Below are 21264 nucleotides of genomic sequence, written 5' to 3'. Positions count from 1 at the left end.
GAGGGAGAACAAACAGATGAAGCGTCCATTCAAAAACCGAAATACGGTATGGCTAAAAGGATTTTGTGCCATCGAAAAAAAGTGCCCCGGCCGAGGGTGCGGCTCGCCCTCCCTTTAGGCCGGCCCTGATCCTCAGCATAAAATTCATGCCCTAACAATTGCCCCCAAAATGGCAGGTGATTGTGTAAAACAGCTGTCATTTTGAATTTCAAACCCTGGAAAAAAGAAGATGATTAGTCGTGTGTCAGGCGGTTAATATCGATAAACCATAATTATACGCCGCCTATATACGATATGATTATAACTCTCTTATAACCACAGATCCAGGTGTCTTCCAGTTATCCTTCTTTTTCCTTCTTTATTTTCTTTCAATATGTCAACTATTTCTGTATCCTCTTCTTCTTCTTCTTTTAATCATACCGACTCCGAAGATCTTTACCCGCAAGGCATCCTTCAAGCCCCCTGTTTCGAGATCTGTAAGTTCACAGATCCAAAAATCGATGAAATCCGATCACACTTTCCGGCCAACACTATTTTCCGACCCTTCGATTCTTCAGCCCATAGTGACAGTATATCGAAAAACTGGGTTTGCTTTCCAACCCAACCGTTTCTCATAGGCTACAAGTATCCTTTTCCTGATTTAACCCAAAGGTTCTTTACCTTGACGGGGATTAGTTATATCCAAACCATGCAGATGTTGTGGAGAGTTCTTCATACCATAGAGACGATAATCGAAGAGGAGGGTGTTGGGTTCGGCTTGGCAGAGTTATCATACCTATACAATCTGGTTACCCATGGTTCCAAACGCTTCGTCTTCAAATCAAAACCTCATCAAGTTATTCCTATCTCCAAAGTTACTCTGAATGGTACCCTCTGGAGGAACCAATTTTTCTTTGTAAAAAGGGATTCCATTCCGGGTGGAACCGACCTTCCCAAAAAGTGGATACAAAAGGGTAGGATCTAGGATCCTTAGGTAACCAAGGTAGGATACTATATTATTTTGCTAATATTTTTCATTGCTTGTGTAGTTGAAAACTTTGATTTGCTGTCTGATCTACCTGGAGTCGAAGATAGAGTTGAGAAGTTCTTATCACTGGATCCTGCAATTAGAACCTTTCAAGCCAAGTTCATTGAGGCTTTTCAAGAGTCAAACTCAGAGTCAATCATGTCAAGTAAGAGTAATAATTTTTAATATCAAAAAGAGAAATAATTGAAAACTTATATGCAAATTACTATTTACAGGTGCTCAAAAGTCAGGAAAGTCCGCTTCAAAGTTATCCCTTGAGGATATCGACTGCATGTTTACCAAGAAAGAGACCCCAAAACCAAATCCAACGTCCGAGCCTCGTCCAATCACAACCCGAGCCAAGTCAGGAACTAAGAGGAAGAAGAGTTCGGATCCAAAGAACCCCTTTGATACCGAGAAACAGCTTCTGGAAATGCTTTCGACCGTAAGGATCCTTTATTCTTCCAATCTTTATTGTCCAAGTATCCTTCTTAGCTTATCCTGTTTTCTTTTATAGGCCATCAATTGCCCGAAGCCATTATGAGAAGACTGTTGGAGAGTACGAAGAGACCCTCGCTGCGATGAGATCTATGGCTGCCGCTAAGGACAAGGCCCTATCCAAGATGACTAAGGAGAAGAAACATGCAGAAGACCTTGCCTCCACACTTGCAGTCCAAATGCAGGATGAGATCAACCGGGCCACCGAAGAGGCAAAGGTCTGGGTAGCTAAATCGGTCCTCCAAGCTAGAATCAAACTAGTGACTGAAGCCAATGATCCATCCTTTGACAATTCTTCATGGGAAATCAAGAAGTGGAAGCAAGCTTTGATTGACTTGGGTGGAGGCGACGATGAAGCAGAAGGCGATATGGCTGATGCAGGTGGAGCAGGCACAAGCGGTGTGAAGGATCTGGATGAAGCTGGGGGAGGAAATGAGGCAACAGTGGAGGTGGAAGCAACTGCATAAACGGGCGATGAAGGATAAAGAAGACAAGGCCCAAGCCCGTTTTATTTTGCTTTATGATGTTTTTATGAATAATTACTATGGTTTGTAACAGACAATAGTAACTAGGGTAAATGTTTGTTTAATTATAGCTTTAGCTTTATTGAAAGTTTGGGAAAAATAATTTTGAATAAAAGATTTTTATGATATAAGATCCTTATGAAAAATATTTATGATAGAATATCCTTAAAGAACAAACAGTAGGATAAAGTATCCTTAAAAACTGACAAAAGTTTTAATAATAGAATATCCTTAAAGGAATAATCCTTTAAATCAAAACATTTAAAATTATTGCAACTAAGACAATATAAATTTATTAATAGAGATTATACCAGAAGGTCTAGGTAGACCTTAATTTACCATAAGTATTGAATCGTCAGTGATCCTTGATGAAATAACCTTAGGATATTGAATCCATAGGATTTTGTCGTCATGATGAACTTAAAAATTCTATTGCAAACAACTTATAATATTAACTGGGATCAAACCCATTAAGCTGGAGACAAGCCCAAATAATAAACTGGGACAAGCCCGTGCAACTGGGGACAAGCCCGTGTACTGGGGACAAGCCCGTGAACTGGGGACAAGCCCAAAACTAGGGACAAGCCCAAACTGGGGACAAGCCCAAAACTGGGGACAAGCCCAAATACGGATGTTAACTGGGGACTCGCCCAACCCGAGATTTAGCCCAAACGAAGATAACGTGAAAACGTTATAAACCGGTGGTATGGTACGTCTGACATAAATCATAAGATCCTCCATATAGCCGAAGACAACGAAATTGTCAGCCACTAAGCATGTACTGGTCCCGCCTCCCCGGACTATACGTTGGATAACGTGCGCTCCAGGCGAGAGTGTAGAAACTCTATTTATAAGAAAGACAAAAACCTTTAAACCTTAGAGGATATTACCATCGGGGGTCATACCCAAACGTGGGCTAGGCCAAGGGAAATAGTATAGTACCTTGAATGTAAAGGAGAAGTGGCCAACCTCTTGGTTATTACACATCTTATTAACATCCTGCATTGATACTTAAAACCTGGAAGAAATAAATTATTAAGAATATGTTATACTGGAATTAATAATAGGAAATTGTAAAGAATAAGTAATCAGATAGATATTACCAATTTCGGGATCCTGGTTTCTCTAAGGATAATGGATCCTCAAGGATACTTGATTCTGATAAGAAGAAATACTTCTTGAGGTGTATAGCATTCCATGCTCTTGGTAACCTGTTGCCTTCCATTGTGAGCAAATGATATGCCCCCTTTCCTGCCTCCGACTCGATCTAATAAGGTCCTTCCCATTTGGGTGTTAATTTTCCATCAGCCGGATTGGTAGTATTTTGGAAGGTTTTCCTCAAAACTAAATCTCCTTCTTGAAATCTTCTGATCCTTATATTCTTGTTGTATGCCCCAGCTACCCTTTGTTGATAAGCTGCCATTCTGATCTTGGCCAGGTCTCTGAGTTCTTCAACAGTATCCAAGTCTTCAAGAAGGATTTCTTCGTTGGCTTCAGGATCACGGATGCTCGTTCTTGCTGTAGGAACCACCATCTCTGTTGGGATTATTGCTTCTGATCCAAATACCAAAGAAAAGGGTGATTGGCCTGTTGCATTCTTGGGGGTTGTCTTGTCGGCCCCAAGAACATATGGTAGTTCCTCGACCCACTTTCCCTTCTTGGATCTTATCTTCTTCTTTAAATTGTTGATGATGATTTTGTTGCTAGACTCCGCTTGACCATTAGTTTGAGGATGTACTGGAGTTGAAGTAATCATCTTTATGCCCCAGCTGTCACAAAAGTTAGTTGTTATTTTCCCAATAAATTGGGAAACATTATCATATATAATCTCAGAAAGAATACCAAATCTAGTTATAATATTCCTTTTAATAAAAGATATAACTTCCCTTTCTCGGACTTGTACGAATGCTTCTGCTTCAATCCATTTAGAGAAGTAGTCCGTCATGGCAAGCATAAAGACCTTTCCACCTGGTGCCTTTGGTAGCTTACCAACAATGTCCATTCCCCATTTCATGAAAGGCCATGAAGAGGATATAGGATACATTGGTTCTGCTGGTTGATGAAGGATATTTGCATGCCTTTGGCAGGCATCACACTTCTTCGAATATTCTATTGCATCCTTCTTCATTGTCGGCCAGAAGTATCCAGTCCTAAGTATCCTGGAGAATAATGCTCTTCCCCCTGTGTGGTTCCCGCAATCTCCTTCGTGAAAATCTTTAAGTACTTCTTGGATTTCATGATCCTCTATGCACCTTAAGTATGGACCTGTATGAGATTTTTTGTATAGCATATTATCTAATAAAATATATTGTGATACCTTGAGTTTGAAGGATTTCAGATTCTCCGTAGCTGGGATCTCTCCAGTTTAAATGTACTTCTTGATTGGGAGGATCCAGGATCCTTGGCTGTCTGAGGATAATGGATTCCAAAGTACAATCTGCTTATCACTTGTTATCTCCCCAACTTCTTGCTCTCCTATTGCTGGCGGGAGTATATGGATGATTGGGATATTTGTATCATCTGGAATTTTCAAGGATGAAGCTAAATTTGCTAAGGCATCTGCCCTAGAATTTTCCTCTCTTGGTACTTGTACTATACTAAACATTTCGAAGGATTTTGCCAATTCCTTCACAATTTCTAAATACTTGATCATATTCTCACCTTTTACGGTATAAGAACCGTTAAAATGGTTAGTTATAAGTAAAGAATCCATATAAACTTGAAGATACCTGATCCTCATGCTTTTGGCTAAAAGTAAACCTGCGATGAGTGCTTTGTACTCTGCCTCATTGTTGGTAGCTTGAAACGCACATGCAATGGACTGGGGTATTATGTCCCCCTGTGGCGATTTCAGTAGTATGCCCAATCCCGTTCCTCTTACGTTGGATGCTCCATTTGTGAAGAGGATCCAAGGATCCTTGGTTACATCTAGTTGCTGAACCTCCAAGTCGGCTTCTTTTGGCATGTCACTGCTGAAATCAGCCACAAAGTCTACTAGCGGCTGTGATTTGATAGCTGTTCTAGGCTCATACTGAATGTCATATGCACTCAGCTTTACAGCCCACTTAGCCATTCTTCCTGACAATTCTGGCTTTCTAAGAACATTCTTAACAGGATAATTAGTTCTCAAAATAATAGTACGAGTCTCAAAATAATGTCTTAATTTAGTAGAAGCCATAATTAAAGCAAGGATTAATTTTTCAAGGCGAGAGTACCTGGCTTCTGTATCTAACAGACTTTTACTTACATAATAAACGGGGTGTTGTTCACCTTCATGATCCTTGACGAGAACAACACTCACTGCATTACCTGAAACTGCCAGATATAAATATAAGGATTCTCCATCCACAGGCTTCATCAGGGCTGGAGCAGAGGATAAGTAATCCTTCAAGGATTTGAGCGCAGCCTCATGCTAACTGTCCATTCAAACTTCTTATTCTTTCTAAGAATGTCGTAGAAGTCTTTGTATTTCTCGGAGGACCTTGAGATGAATCGGTTGAGAGCGGCTATTCTTCCCATTAGCCTTTGAACATCCTTGGCGTTTGCAGGCGACTTTAGGTTGATGATGGCTTCAATCTGTTCTGGGCTTGCTTCAATTCCTCTTTTAGTTACCATGTATCCTAGAAACTTTCCAGCTTTAACACAAAAGTGGCATTTTGACGGATTCAGTTTCATGTTATACTGGTCAAGGATATTGAATGCTTCTTCAAGATCTTTGAGGTGATCCTCAGCCCTCTTTGAGTTCACCACCATGTCATCTATGTAGACTTCCATGGTCTTACCTAACTGATCCTTGAACATCATGTTGACCAGTCTTTGATATGTTGCCCCTGCATTTATTAGTCCAAATGGCATAGCAATATAACAATATATGCCGGTAGGAGTCATGAACGCAGTATCCTCTTGATCAGATGGTTCCATCTGAATTTGTTGAAATCCAGAGGAAGCATCCATGAAGGTAAGCATCTCATGTCCTGCCGTTGCATCCACCATGGAGTCTATATGTGGTAATGGAAAAGGATCCTTGGGACATGCCTTGTTTAAGTCTGTAAAATCAACGCATACCCTCCACTTTCCATTCTTTTTTGAAACTACAACCACATTAGCCAACCATCGAGGATATTGAACCTCTCTGATCATACCGGCCTTAAGATGTTTTTCAAATTCTTCTTGTATGATCTTGTTCCTCTCAGGAGCGAATTTCCTTCACTTCTGATGGATGGGTTTAATAGATAAGTCAAGGCCGGGTTTATGAGTGATTACCTCCTTTGAAATACCTGTCATGTCTGAATGTTTGAAGGCAAACGTGGATTTTTTTCGTTTTAGGAAGGATATCATATCCTCCTCAATCTCACTGGGGATACTGGATCCTAGGAGCACTTTCATATCTGGATCCTCGGGTTCCAAGGATACTTCCTTTAGGTCCTTCTCCCGAGCTTCCAGCACGTCCCTAGGATGTTGTTGTGGTTGCTATGCTATAGTTTGTTTAGCTGTCAGCTTCATTGATGAAGAGTAATAATTCTTGTCCTCCACTTGGTCACCGTCTATCCTCACTACTCCCCAAGGAGTTGGGAGTTTAATGCATAGGTGGTAAGTAGAAGCCACCGCCTTCATTCCATGCAACCAAGGCCTACCTAAAATAACATTGCAACAAGAAAGGTTATCTATAACACAAAATTTTTTGTAAGAGTTTAACCCTTTAATGTATATTGGGAGTTTGATGTCCCCCAATGTCTTCTTGGTTTCCCCACTGAAGTCAACTAACACCAACGTCCTCGGGATGATTTCTGAGTCTGGTATGTTCATCTTCTGAAGGACATCATGTTGGATGATGTTGACCGAACTTCCGCCATCGACAAGGATCCTGCTTACATAATCGTTAGCAATAAACAAAGTAACAATCAAACCGTCATGATGACGATCCTGGATGCTTGATTTATCTTCCTCATTAAAGAAGATCCTTTTGTCCGTCGTTAAAGTGGTGTATACTATTGGTCGATCTCCGTTATCCAACTTGATCTCTTTGGCGAGTCTTTTTGCTGCGGAGAAGGAGGTTCCACATATGTCGGATCCTCCAGAGATGAAATTGACCATTCGCACGTCCAGTTCGTCCTGGTGAGGATCCTATATACTCGAGTCGAAGAAGATTCTCTCATTAGTCACTCGAGTAGTGGTGATAAGTGGTCTTCTTTCATCGTCCAACTCGAATTCTTCTGCGAGACAAGAAGTTTGAAATATGTCGTATTCTCTGGAGACGAAGTTGATCACGTGAGCATCTGGTGGTGGTGGTGTCGCTTTCTGTGGAAGATCTTCAGGATCCTAGATCTTGGATTTCTTCCTTCCCAAGAGCTATTTAAAGTGGCCCTTGCTTAGTAGGTATCCAATTATCCTCCTTAAGCCAATGCATTCGTCTGTCATGTGGCTAAAATCTTCGTGGAAGGCACACCACTTGGACTTGTCTTTGAAGGTGGTCGTCTTCTCATTCTTACGGGGCCAGCTTGCTTTCTCCCCTAGATCCTTCATGGCACAGATCAAGCCATGGGTATCTAGGGAGAAATAATACTCGGAGATGCAGGGATAGTCTTCATCATCATCATCATCTCCTTCTTCGACTGCTCATACGTTTTGATTGTTGAACTTGGTGTACGGCTTTGAGTTGTTGTTCCTGTATGAGGATCCTTTATTCTTATCAGGGGATTCTTGCTTTGTTTGAGCCCCCAATCTTTCTTGGATCCTTTTATCATCTTCCAGTCGTATAAACCTTAATGCTCTGTTCCTTACTTCATCTAGAGACCTGCAAGGAGTCATCACAAGATCATCATAAAAGGGGGAGGCCCTCTGAAGTCCCATCTTGAAGGCCTCAACAGCAGTAGCCATATCAAGATTTGGGATTTCCATAGCTTCCTTGCCGAATCTCGTAACGAAATCCCTAAGGGATTCATCACTTGGTTGGACAACTCGGTATAAATCACTAGTTAACTTCTCAAATTTCCTACTACAGGAAAATTGACTATTGAACAAGTTAACTAAATGTGAAATAGAAGTAATTGAAAAGGGAGGAAGACTTAGCAGCCATTTTAATGCTGATCCTGTGAGTGTAGATCCGAAGCCTTTGCACAAGCAAGCTTCCTTGAGTATCTCAGGAATGGGGTTGATCTCCATCCTTTCTCTGTATTGTGCCACATGTTCTTCAGGATCAGTGGTTCCATCATAAGTCTTCATGTTGGGGTTTGGAATCGCTTAGGGATTTCAGCATCACAGATAGGCGGAGCAAATCTGGATAACTTGTGGCTTCCCTCAGGTATCTCGGGGATTGGTCGTATCAACCCGGGAACACTGGATATCATATCCTTGAGCTTATGTAGCTCCTTGGACATAACTTGGTTGATACCTGCATCCTGCATGGAACCACGGTTAGCATCTAAGGATAAAGGATCATACAAATTACCTCTTTGCTGGGAGAATGTTGGCATCTCGGATGATTATCTGGGATAAGAAGAGTCAGCGATAGGAGTTGGACCACCCGACGCGATAGTCTGCATGGGAATGAAATCTCCTTCATGGACTTCGGAGGATCGTTGATGTTGGACTTCTAAGGATCCTTGATTCTGAAAGAAGGATCCTTGAGGTTGGGAATTATAGGATCCATGGTGATATAACCTAGAGGATCCTGGTGGAAGGATGGATGATCCTTGTTGGAAGTATGGGGATCCTTGAGTTTGCTGACCTAGGGACCCTTGTTGAAGGATAGATGATCCTTGCTGAAACAGTGAGGAACTTGAGCTTGTGGACCCATGGACCCCTGTTGAAGGATAGATGATCCTGGCTGAACCAACGAGAACCCTTGAGTCTGTTGACCCATGGACCCTTGTTGAAGGATAGATGATCCTTGAGGGAACTGAGCCATGGACCCTGGACTAGTGAAATCCAGCATCCTGGGCATTAGAGGAGTGTGATCCTCTATTGGCCTCTTAGTTTTCTTGAGATCTTCAATCTCACGAAGGATCCTCTGGTTGGTCTTGTTCTGTTGCTCCATGTATGTTTTAACCTACGAAAACATAGATGAAACACCATTGTTAGTGTTAACCACCGGCACAGCAGTAGCGGTTTTTGAGCTCTGGAAGACTGGTAGTTGCGTCTTGCTTCTAGCAGCGGCAGGCCGTTGTGCTCCCGTGATCGGCGGAGGCATCGGTGGTAGAGTCCTTGATGAGAGAGGAACCGATGTTGGCATGGTTGATGAAGCAGAGGTTGATTGAGAGGCCATTGATAGTGATATGGGTATGAAAAATTGAAAATTGATGGGAATGAGATGGATTATAGCACCAATTGCCCCACGGTGGGCGCCAAATTGTTTTGGATAAAAATCAGCTAAGGATAATGCATCCAAATCTGTAAAAGTGAGGAATAGTGCTATGCTAATAACAACGATTAAATGAATGAAACTGGAGCGAACACTGAGATTTGTTGCGAGGAAAAACCCTTTGATCTTGTTCAGATCAAAAGAAAAAAACCCTGGGTGATGACAACTCGTCGATCACCAATTTATTAATCACAAAAAAGGTAACAAAGGTTGGAGTTGTTGATCAACAGATACAATGAATGCTATGTGTGTGATTACAAATAACTTAGCAGCTAGAGTATGTGTGTATGTGTCTGCCTAATGTCGATCACAACTCAATGTATATAAAGAAAAAGAAAAATAACTAACTAACAAATAAGTCCTATAAACTCGCTAGCTTCCACTCTTCTTCATCGTGCTCTTTGACCATGTGCTAATAGACGTTTAGTGACGAAGTAAGTGGTAGACTAAGTCTAGGAGCCGTTGTTGTTATTTAAATTTCATTCTTCATACGAAAATCATCCATTAATAGCTATGTTGACTAAGGATCTTGGATCCAGACTTCAGCTAGAGAATTCTCTATGAGGATAATTGATCCAAGCACGTCTTCAAGGATAACATATCTTGCCCTTAGTACTCAGTAACTGGTCTTATTATTCTGCTACTTCTTTCTTCAGCCTAGTCTTCAATCTTGATCATGTGCTACAGATGCCTTATAGTGAGATATACGGTAGACTTGATCATAAAATTGTTATACCTGGCTAACACATCACCATTAAAAATGCAATCATTAGTAAACAAATAATACCGAGGATCATTGATCCTTCATAACCTAATACATATCTTAAGGATAATCTATCCACAAGATAGTTAAGGATAATGGATCCTCATCATAAAATTCATTCCCTAACAATTGATGACTCCTACTGGAATATATTGCTATATTGTCATGCCTTTTGGACTAAGAAATGCAGGTGCGACTTATCAACGCTTAGTCAACATGATGTTTAAAGACTAGCTAGGGAAGACCATGGAAGTCTATATAGACGACATGGTGGTCAAATCCAAGAAGGCTGAAGATCGTTTTAAAGACTTGGAAGAAGACTTCAATATCCTTGACCAGTATAACATGAAACTCAATCCATCTAAATGCCATTTTGGTGTTAAGGCAAGAAAGTTCATTGGTTATATGGTCACTAAAAAGGGTATAGAGGCTATCCCGGAACAAATAAAGGCCATCATCAACCTGAAGTCCCCCATGAAGGCAAAGGATGTACAAAGGTTGACTGGAAGAATTGCAGCTTTGAACAGGTTCATCTCCCGATCTTCGGAGAAGTGTAAGGATTTTTATGATATCCTTAGAAAGAATAAAAAGTTCGAGTGGACAGAGAAACATGAGGTTGCACTTAAGGCCTTGAAGGATTTCTTATCCTCAGCACCAGCATTAATAAAGCCAATAGACGGAGAACCTCTATCCTTCTACCTAGCTGTCTCGGGAAATGCAGTAAGTGATGTCCTTGTAAAGGATCATGAGGGTGAACAACATCATGTTTATTATGTAAGTAAAAGTCTTCTGTATGCTGAAGCCAGGTATTCTCATTTAGAAAAATTAATTCTTGCACTAATTATGGCTTCTACTAAGTTGAGGCATTACTTTGAAACTCATACTATAATTGTGAAAACTAACTATCCTATCAAGAATGTTCTTAGAAAACCAAAGATGTCAGGTAGGATGGCTAAATGGGTTGTAAAGCTAAGTGCATACGATATCCAATACGAGCCAAGGATTGCTATAAAGTCTCAAGGATTAGCTGACTTTGTGGCTGATTTCAGTAGTGATCTACAAAAGGAAGCTGACTTGGAGGTCCAACAGTTAGAAGAAACTAAGGATCCGTGGATCTTATTCACGGATGGGGTATCCAATGTTAGAGAAACAGGTTTATGTATTCTACTAAAATCACCACAGGGCGACATAATACCCCAGTCTATAGCCTGTGAGTTTCAAGCGACGAATAATGAAGCGGAATATGAAGCCTTAATCGTAGGTTTGCAATTAGCTAAACACATGAGGATCAGGTATCTTCAGGTGTATATAGATTCGTTATTAATAGCTAACCACTTTAATGGTTCATATGTTGTTAAAGGAGAAAAACTAATCAAATATTTAGTCATTGTGAAAGAACTATCAAAGTTCTTCAATTCTTTTAGTATTATACAGGTACCAAGGGAAGAGAATGCTGGGGCAGGTGCCTTAGCAAATCTGGCATCATCCTTGAAGATCCCAGATGATGTAAAGATACCAATCATCCATATACTCTCACCAGCAATAGGAGAACAAGAAGTCATGGAGACAACAACTAACAAAGAGATTGTGCTTTGGGATCCATTATCCTCAAATAATCAAGGATCTTGGATCCTCTCGATCAAGAAATTCATTCAAGATGGAGAGATTCCCGCCACAAAAATCCTAAAACCTTCAAACTTAAGGTATCACCATACATTTTATCACATGATATTCTGTATAGGAAATCTCTTGCAGGTCCATACTTGAGGTGTATTGAGGAACCTGAAATCCAAGAGGTGCTTAAAGACTTTCACGAAGGTGATTGCGGTAATCACACCGGAGGTAGAGCACTATTCTCTAGGATTCTAAGAACAGGATACTTCTGGCCAACCATGAAGAGAGACGCCATGGAGTACTCAAAAAGTGTGATTCCTGTCAAAGACACGTCAACATTCTGCACCAGCCAGCGGAGCCTATGTATCCTATATCCTCATCATGGCCTTTCATGAAGTGGGGCATGGATATTGTGGGTAAGCTACCTAAAGCACCAGGAAGAAAAGTGTTCATGCTTGCCATGACTAATTACTTCTCAAAGTGGATAGAAGTAGAAGCTTTTGTACAAGTCCGCGAAAAAGAGGTGATATCCTTCATTAAAAGAAACATTATTATTAGATTTGGTATTCCTTCATAAATTATTTGTGACAATGGTTCCCAGTTTATTGAGAAAAGAACCGCTAACTTTTGTGACAGTTGGGGAATAAAGATGATCATATCTACTCCAGTGCATCCTCAAGCTAATGGCCAGGCAGAGTCAAGTAACAAGACCATTATCAACAATATGAAGAAAAAGTTGGGATCCAAGAAGGGTAAATGGGCAGAAGAGCTACCTTACGTTCTTTGGGCTGACAAGACAACACCTAAGAATGCAGCAGGTCAAACCCCTTTCTCATTGGTGTATGGCTCAGAAGCTGTAATCCCTACGAAGATGGTGGTTCCTACTGCCAGAACAAGCATCTGTGATCGTCAAGCCAACAATGAAATCCTTCTCCAAGATCTAGATATTGTTGATGAGCTCAGAGTCCTAGCTATGATCAGAATGGCAGCATATCAGCAAGGGTAGCTGGGGCATACAACAAGAATATCAGAATCCGAAGATTTCAAGAAGGAGATCTAGTTTTGAGAAAAGCCTTCCAAAATACAACTAATCCAGCATATGGAAAGCTAGCACCTAAGTGGGAAGGCCCCTACTTAATTGAGTCAGAAGCTGGAAATGGGGCGTATCACCTGCTGACTATGTAAGGCAACAGGTTACCAAGAGCATGGAATGCTATCCATCTCAAAAAGTACTTTTTCTAATCAGGATCAAGTATCCTTAGAGGATCAAGTATCCTTAAAGGGTCAAGGATCCTAAAATTGGTAATATATGTCTAATCACTTATTCATTTAAGATTCTTGTTATTAATTAAAGGATAATATATTCTTAACTGGTATCTTTCTAAGTTTTAAGTAACAATGCAGATTTCAATAAGAGGTCCAATGACTAAGAGGTTGGCCACCTCTCCCTCACACTCTAGTTACATTGCTATTTCCTTGGCATAGCCTACGATTAAGGTGTGACCCACGATGGTCATATCTTCCATGGTTTAAAGGTTTTCACATTTCTTATAAATTAGAGATTCTACACTCTTGCCTGGAGCACACGTTATCCAACGTATGATTCGGGGTAACAGGACCAGTACACGCTTAGTGGCTGACAATTTCGTTACTTTCGGTTATATGGAGGATCCTACGATTTATGGTAGACATACCATACCCCCAGTTTATAACATTTTCATGTTATCTCATGGACTAAGGTTTCTAACATTTTCATGTTAGCTAAGGTTTTGGCATTTTCACGTCACTCGCATTTGGGCTAAATCCCGGTTTGGGCTTGCCCCCAGTTTAACACCAGTTTATTTGGGCTTGTCCCCAGTTTGACACCAGTTTATTTGGGCTTGTCCCCAGTTTAACACTAGTTTATTTGGGCTTGTCCCTAGTTTAACACCAGATTATTTGGGCTTGTCCCTAGTTTGTTGGGTTTGATCCTAGTTAATATGATAAGTTATGTGTATCATGTATCCTAAGGTCAAAATACAAGAATCCTGAAGATATCGATACTTATGGTAACTTAGGTCTAATCAGACCTTATTGTATGATGTTTACTTATCAAGTTACATTTATTGAGATTATATCTTTAGAAATTCTTAAATTCAAGGCTGCAGGATCCTTAATCTATTTTTACAAGGATATTTTATCCTTAAAACTTTTCTTAAAACTTTTAATGAATCTAAACTATAACAATCATGCTTTCAGAATAATAAGCGATAAGCAAATAGTCAAAAAGATTTAAGTTCTTATTATTAAAGGTCACCTGGACTTACCAAAAATTTTAACCCGGATTTCACCATTTAAACATGGACCATCCACCCGGGTTAAGCAAGTGTTACTAATTGTTTATCAGAGTGCAAGAAAATAAAGACAGGGGCATCAAAGACTTCATCCCCACAAACTGAGGATCCCTCCACCTTTGCTACCCCCGACGATTGTCTTAAGGATCATAGATCCTTTCCTAGTTACTATTGTCTATTACAAACCATGATCAAATATCCTTGAAAACACAAATAAGCAAATAAAAAAGACAGGCTCTGGCCTTGTCTATCTTATCCTTCATTGCCTGTCTCAGTAGCTTCTCCATCAAATGTTGTTTCCTTTCCTTCATCCATCTCACCCGCATCCTTTGCTCCACTCGTTCCAGCTCCACTTCCATCAGCTACCTTAGCATCCTCTTCGTCTACTCCTCCACCAAGTTCAACCAAAGCCTGCCTCCACTTCTCTACATCCCAAGCTGACCTATCAAAGGCAGGATCACCAGCTTCTATATCCATATTGATCCTAGCCTGCAGCACCGACCTGGTCGTCCACATTTTGGCCTCCTCGGTAGCTTGCTTCACTTCCTCTTGATGATGGGATTCTGTTGTGGATAGCAGATCCTCCAAACGTTTCTTATCCTTAGTGAGCTTAGCTAGAGCTTTGTCCTTTGCAGCAGCCGCGGTTCCCATTTCAGTAAGGCTCTCCCCCAGCTGGCCCATGATTTTCTCATGATAGTCTTTGGAAGAGTTTACGACCTGTACAAGACAATTATACAAGGTTGGAAGGACTTGATTCGTAAATAAGGGATATCAGGATCAAGGATACTTACGGCAGTGAACATATCAAAAGGAATTTCAGGCTCCGAGGTTCTCTTCCTCTTTGATGCTCCTGATTTGGCTCGAGTAGTGGTGGTTCTTGGCTCGGAGCCGGCAGTCGCCTTTAGGGCTTCCTTCTTGACAACCTGTGAGGTTATAAGACTATCAATATCCTCTAAGGAGAACTTGCTGACAGACTTGTTGGATTTCTGAGCGCCTACAAAGCACAAGAAACCGATAAGTTTTCTATTTAATTCACTTTATTAAACAACTTTAAATCTTATTTGACATATTTCTAGTGGATTCTAAAGAGATTTCACAAAAAGCATCTATGAATTTGGCCTGGAAGGTGCGAACTTCAGGATCCAGGGCAAGAAATTTCTTTGCTTTTTCTCTTGTTCCAGGTACGTTGGCCAACGAAGCAAAGTTATCCACTACAAGAAGAAAGAACAGAATTAAATGATTAGGTGAAGGACCGATTACCCTAAACAGCTTTTTCAAGGATCCAACATCCTACCCTTTTTAACCCATTTCACCGGTAAATCAACCCCACCAGAATTAACAAAAAAGAATTGATTCCTCCAAAAGGAACCATTTTGGGTAACTTTATAAATCGGAGATGTTTGTCGGGGTTTAGATTTTAGAACGAATCGGTTTGACCCGTGAGTGGTTTAAGGTGTAAAGGTGTGATAGCTCCTCGACACCGAACTCAATGTTCTCATCCTCTATTATCCTCTCAATGGTGCGCAAGATCCTCCAGACCACCGACATAGCTTGAATATAACACATTCCGGTCACTTCGAAGAAACTTTGGGTAAAAGAAGGGAATAGATATGAGTAACCAATAAGGAAGGGACAAGCAGGGAAGCAGATCCAAGTTTTTGAGTAAGAATCGCATCGAACTAAAGAGTCGAAAGGACGAAAGATGGTCTCCGGTGGAAACAGTGAGATCAGATTGTCGATTTCAGGATCTGTGAACTAGCATATTTCTGAGGAAGGATTAGAAAGCAGGTTTTGGGACTGCATTTCCGGTAGCTCCGATTGATCGGAAGAGGAAGTGGAATCGGTAGACATATTTTTAGAAAAAATATTATTCAAAGAAAATGAAGAGTGAAGAAAGAAGGATACCCGATGAGACTGCCGAGATATGTGGTTCTAAGGAGTATACCAATATAGGCAGCTAAAACTAATAATAATGGTTAACGATAATAATGGCGTCTGCACAAGTCTAATCGTATTATCTTTTGCAATAAGTTCAAAATTCAAAATGACGGTTGTAACCCATAAACACCCGCCATTTTGGGGGCAATTGTTAGGGCATAGATTTTATGCAGAGGATACTTTATCCTTTTGTAACTTCTGGATCATTTATCCTTGAGATATATTCCAGGTTACGGAGGATCAAGGATCCTCGGTATTATTTGTTTACTAATGATTGTGTTTGAATGGTGTTGTGATTAATAGAAATAACGGCTATATGACCGAGTCTACCTTATATCTTGTTGTTGGACTCATTTAGCACGTGGTCAAGAGGCATGGACGAAGCTAATGGGAAAGTGGCTGATTATTAGGAATTGTAGTTAGTTGTTATTTTTATTTATAACGAGATTACTGATCAGCTAGGTCACGGATATATCACTTGCATACTTAAGCAATATCAAGAACTCTGTCTAGCTGTACACACACACACACTTAGAATTATTGTAAACACTGATCATAATCTCCAACCTTGTATTCTCATTTTCTTGATTAATATAGTGGTGGTAGACAATTGTCATCACCCGAGGTTTTTGTGCCGGCGATCCGACTAAGATCAAGGGCTTTTCCTCGCAACAAATCTCTGTGTTGTTGTTTACAATCGTTATATAATCGTTATTATCATTCAAGCACTAAACCTCACCTTACAAATTTGGTTACATTATCCTTAATCGATTTTGGACCAAAACATGCATTATGATATGGTGTGTGTAGTTTAACTAAAAAGAGGGCCTTTGGCCTATTGGTACCAAAAGGTTGGCTAATGTTTTGTATTCCATAGTGATGTGGACTCAAGTTTCATGAATGCAAATACAATAAAAAAGTGTTCTCTTTTCAAGTGGTGTAGATTAAATCTCGTGAATATTTTTGGAGTAACTGTTTAACTAAGCTTCTGAAAGTTACTTATTTGTATTTTTGAAAAACAAAAGCAATTTTAAAAAAACTCTAATTTAAAGCTTTTAGAACTTTTAAATGAAGCTTTACCAAACAACTTTTTGCTTATCAAAAAACAAATAAGTAATTTTTAGAAGCTCAACCAAACACCCCTTAACGTAGTGTTCCTGAGATTCATTAACAAGAGAAAGGAAAGGAAATGAAAGTTTTTCCTTTCCTTTCTTCCCATTCGTTCCTTTCAATTCTTTTCAAGTTGAAAAGAGACCAATCACTTTCATTTTCTCTAAATTTCTCTTTTGTTTCTTTCCTTTAATGAAACTCGGGAACACAACCATCTCAATCTTCCCATTCCTCCCTTAATAATGTGTTCCCGAGATTATTTAATAACAAAAGGAAAAAGAATTCAAAAAAAAGTTTTATTTATGTTCATGAGTTTAAGGTGCTGTTTGTTTTTTAAGACAAAAATAGTCTGCAGCCTGATTTCATCTGATTTCATGTATGCAACTGAAGATGTGGTTTGAAGGTCTGCAATCTGAAAATAATATACTGTTTGTTTTATAAATTGGATATCGTCTACATAAGCTGAAAATTAGTTATCTATCATATATATCACAGGAGATAGAAGTCATTTAACGTATATAAACTGCCAAAATAATTGGTTGTGGTGTACGAACTATGGGTGGTGGTGGACGGTGGTGGTGGTGACGGACGGTGGTGAGTGGTGGTAGTGGACGGTGGTTGTGGCCGCCGTGGTGGTGATGGTAATGGACGGTGGGTGGGTGGGTGGCGATGTTGTTGGACATTGAGTGTTGGTAGGATGTTAAGAAGTGTAAAGAAGTTTGAATAAGTGTGAAAATGGTGGATATTAGCTTATTTTTTAAAACCATAAAAGCAGTTTCCAGATCTTTTTTAAACAAACTGTATTCAGAGCCTTATGTCTGCGTGCCCGCAGATATAAGTCTCTTGCCGATGTTTGAAGCGAAAACCTGAGAATATAGTTTTTTAAGTGTTAAAATAAGGAAAAAAGAAAAAGAGAAAAAAAGAAATAGAATTGTTTTGACATGTAACGGCGTCGTATCACATCATCTGCGAGCGTGGTGTAGAGGTAACACAGACGGAGAGTCGGATCGCATATCGTGCCTGTGTGAGATAACCAAAACCTAAGCTAAAGGAGCGATGAGCGTAGCATACCTGGCTCGTCGGGCGGCGCAGAAGGAGAAAGTCAGAATCCTCTACCGCCGTGCCCTTAAGGACACCCTCAATTGGGCCGTACACCGTCACCTCTTCTACCCAGATGTATCTATCTTATCTACTCCTTTCTTTTATTATTATTATTATTATTATTATTATTATTATTATTCATTCTTTAGATCTGATTTCATTTCATTTGATTTTTCAGGCCGATGCACTTCGTGAGAGATTCGATGCCAACAAACACATTGTTAGTTTTCTTTTCGTTAAACCCTAATTAATCATTATATTATTTAGGTAGTTGAATAGAATAGAATGGATGTTACTATGCTATTATTCTACTAATAATTAGAATATGATTTGGGGCTGTAATGGTTAATATCAGGAATATGATTTGTTTTGTTTTGTTTTGTTTTGTGTGATTTAGAGTTATGTTCGTTCTTTATGAATCCCTAATTCTCCGATCAGCTTTAACGCAATTCGTTTTTTTCACTCTTTTGTAATCCTAAAAGTGCAAGTTATGTATGGATCTTGTTGGCAATCATTGCCCATGTTTTTCTATTTGTGTTACTTTTTTAAAAGTTTTAAGTGATATTCAGATTTTACAAAGATAGTTGAAAGTATTTTTTTACCCCCAAGATTTTTGATAAGTGAGGCAAGGGCTTCGTTATTAACAACCTTATTTTTAAGCTCAAGCTCTGCCTCGTTTAAGCTTGGCACGGTTAGAGCTTTTACTGAGCCCATCTTGAGCAGCTTGGTACGTTTATACCTCTATGCACAGAGTTTGAAGAACATATATGTGTTGTACTTTTGTATGTTGTGTTTTATTTGGCTGTTTAGCATCTAACGGTCGATTCTTTCTTTTGGTGCATGTTTAGGAAGATATAGAAACTATTGATAGAATGATTGCTGATGGTGAGGCACAGTACAACAAGTGGCGCCATCCTGATCCTTACATCGGTAAGTGCTAGTAGATAAATCGTTTCAGTATTTAATATACAGTTACATAATCTTATTTGAAGTTTCAAAACTTAAATAAATTCTTTTCTTTCTCTTTGTCTGCAATTAACAGTTCCATGGGCTCCTGGTGGCAGCAAGTTTACTCGCAACCCTACACCACCTGCTGGGGTAATCTTTTACATTACTTATATTATATACTTTACTTAGCCAAAAAAAGAAAAACTGCATTTTACTAGCTGGCTTTACTTTTTATTACTATCAAGAGGTGAAAAAATGTTTATACTTTCGATCTAGTTTTATTCTGCAACTTCAATTGTTATGCAGAAGATGTCTTCTTTTTTGTTATAAAACCTTCACAACTTGTTTCAGAGTATGCTTGTAAACGAACCGACCGAACACAAACAAGGCATGTGCATGTTCGTTCATTCATTTGCCGTAACCCAACAGACGATCGAACATGCTCAGATAGATGGACCGAACGTGTTCGTGTTTGTTCATTAACGGCATAAACGAACGGTTCACGAATGTAAATGTACACAAACGAATGGGCATAATAAACGAACATAACTGAACGGACAACAATTAAAATTAAACGTGAACATCAATCTGTTTACCTAAAGAAATAATAACCAAACTAAATAGTAATAGGTGATATATTTTAATTCTACAAAACTAGACTAAATTGTAATGGACTTTAAGATTTTTAATGTGTATATAAGTGACTGAACTTAAATAAACATAAACTGACCAACATAAATAAATGAACTTAGGCAAACAAACATGCACGGACACAAACAAACGAACAAGACGTTTTTATGTTTGTTTGTTTTTGATAGAACCGAAAAGATTGAAACTTGATTACTAAAAGGGAAACCCAATTTGAGTAGGTCTAGAATGCCAATTACAAATAACTTTACTGATAATAAACTTTGACACCTACCTTGACCTAAAAACAGAATATAAATAACGAAAGAACGTGGGCAGTTAAGCTGCACTACTTATCTTTTGCTAAACTGGTTAGCCACTACCCCACTTGGTTGGTTACTTTTTAAAAATGAACATAAATGTACCTCATGCTGAACTGTTCACTAAACGTCTGGTTCGTTTACAGGCCGGCCAATTTTAGAGGTCTCAAGTTTGAATTTTGATACTCTTTAGACTAACAAGGATTTTTATGATCTTTGTGTGTTCTACAGTATATAGTATAGCACTGTATTATAGTATAACACACACATGTAATATTAGTTGCAATAAAGGACTAATATGTTAATTAAGCGATTCATCATTGTTTCAGACACATTTGCTTCATATATGATATGTTTCATGAATTTTGAATATCATTGATAAGAGAAATAAATAGCACATGGAAAATTGACATATTGGTGTTTTAACTTTTAACCAATTGCGCATGCTAGAAACCAGGCTTATAGTCTACGTTTATGTGCCTTTGTACTTAAGCTCTTAAATTTCTGGTTGACGCAGATTGAGATAGTTTATGATTATGGTCGAGAGGATCATTAGCTGAAATTGATATGGGCTTTATCACAATAAATCAAGGTTAGAACCAAACTTATCAGTAGATACAGTAGTTGATTTTTCAATACGAATATTTTGAACTCCAAAAGCAAAATGCTATGTGTTGACAGGTTACTCAAGAAGCGTCTCTTGTGGCCTTTTGTCAGTAATGATGGTATGAGATGTTATTTTCTGAGTGTGTGTTAATTGACACCTAGTGTTGATATCTTTTCCCTATTTGATGCCCATGACTTATCTTGTAACTGAGTTTTGCAATATTTTTTCCCCCATTTTGGCAACTTTTCTGGAAAACTTGCATGCTCGTATGCTATCAATAAGTTGATGGATTTAAAAAAAATAACTTCATTTGTCTTGTGTTTTAGATTATAATTTATCAGAACAATGTTTAAGTCGAATATGTAGATGTTTTCTAAGCATGTGGCGTAGTAAACAGGTCCAATGCCTTGTAATCTGTATTCTGGTTAGATTAGATGACTAGTGCCTGAACCCACATTTTCCTGCCTCATGAAGAGTTATGCATGTAACATGACTACTTAACATTTGTTACTAAA

The 21264-nt window shown here is 39.2% G+C and overlaps 1 protein-coding gene across 1 annotated transcript; it reads left to right on the top strand.

Annotated features, from left to right (window-relative positions):
• The first annotated feature begins 18189 nt into the window (after positions 1–18189).
• LOC143565416 (NADH dehydrogenase [ubiquinone] 1 beta subcomplex subunit 9-like) lies at positions 18190–21058 on the top strand. The gene is made up of 6 exons (XM_077052413.1): positions 18190–18322; positions 18426–18467; positions 19096–19177; positions 19290–19345; positions 20660–20734; positions 20824–21058. Exons 1-5 carry the CDS (start codon positions 18203–18205, stop codon positions 20696–20698), a joined length of 339 nt encoding a protein of 112 aa, XP_076908528.1. The 5' UTR covers positions 18190–18202; the 3' UTR covers positions 20699–20734; positions 20824–21058.
• The last annotated feature ends 206 nt before the right edge of the window (positions 21059–21264 follow it).

This window comes from Bidens hawaiensis, unplaced genomic scaffold (genome assembly GCF_021521415.1).
Source record: "Bidens hawaiensis isolate Kalapana, Puna unplaced genomic scaffold, B.hawaiensis_p1.1 tig00000097_1, whole genome shotgun sequence".
Classification (NCBI taxonomy): Eukaryota; Viridiplantae; Streptophyta; class Magnoliopsida; order Asterales; family Asteraceae; genus Bidens; species Bidens hawaiensis.
Note: the sequence above shows the minus strand (reverse complement) of the source record. Positions and strands in the feature narration are given on the sequence as shown.

Excerpts from the sequence above, each read along its gene's own strand:
- LOC143565416 (XM_077052413.1), top strand. The coding sequence starts at position 18,203 with ATGAGCGTAGCATACCTGGCTCGTCGGGCGGCGCAGAAGGAGAAAGTC. Across the intron at positions 18,468-19,095 it reads TCGATGCCAACAAACACATT|GAAGATATAGAAACTATTGA; the intron begins GTTAGTTTTCTT and ends GTGCATGTTTAG. Across the intron at positions 19,178-19,289 it reads CCATCCTGATCCTTACATCG|TTCCATGGGCTCCTGGTGGC; the intron begins GTAAGTGCTAGT and ends TGCAATTAACAG.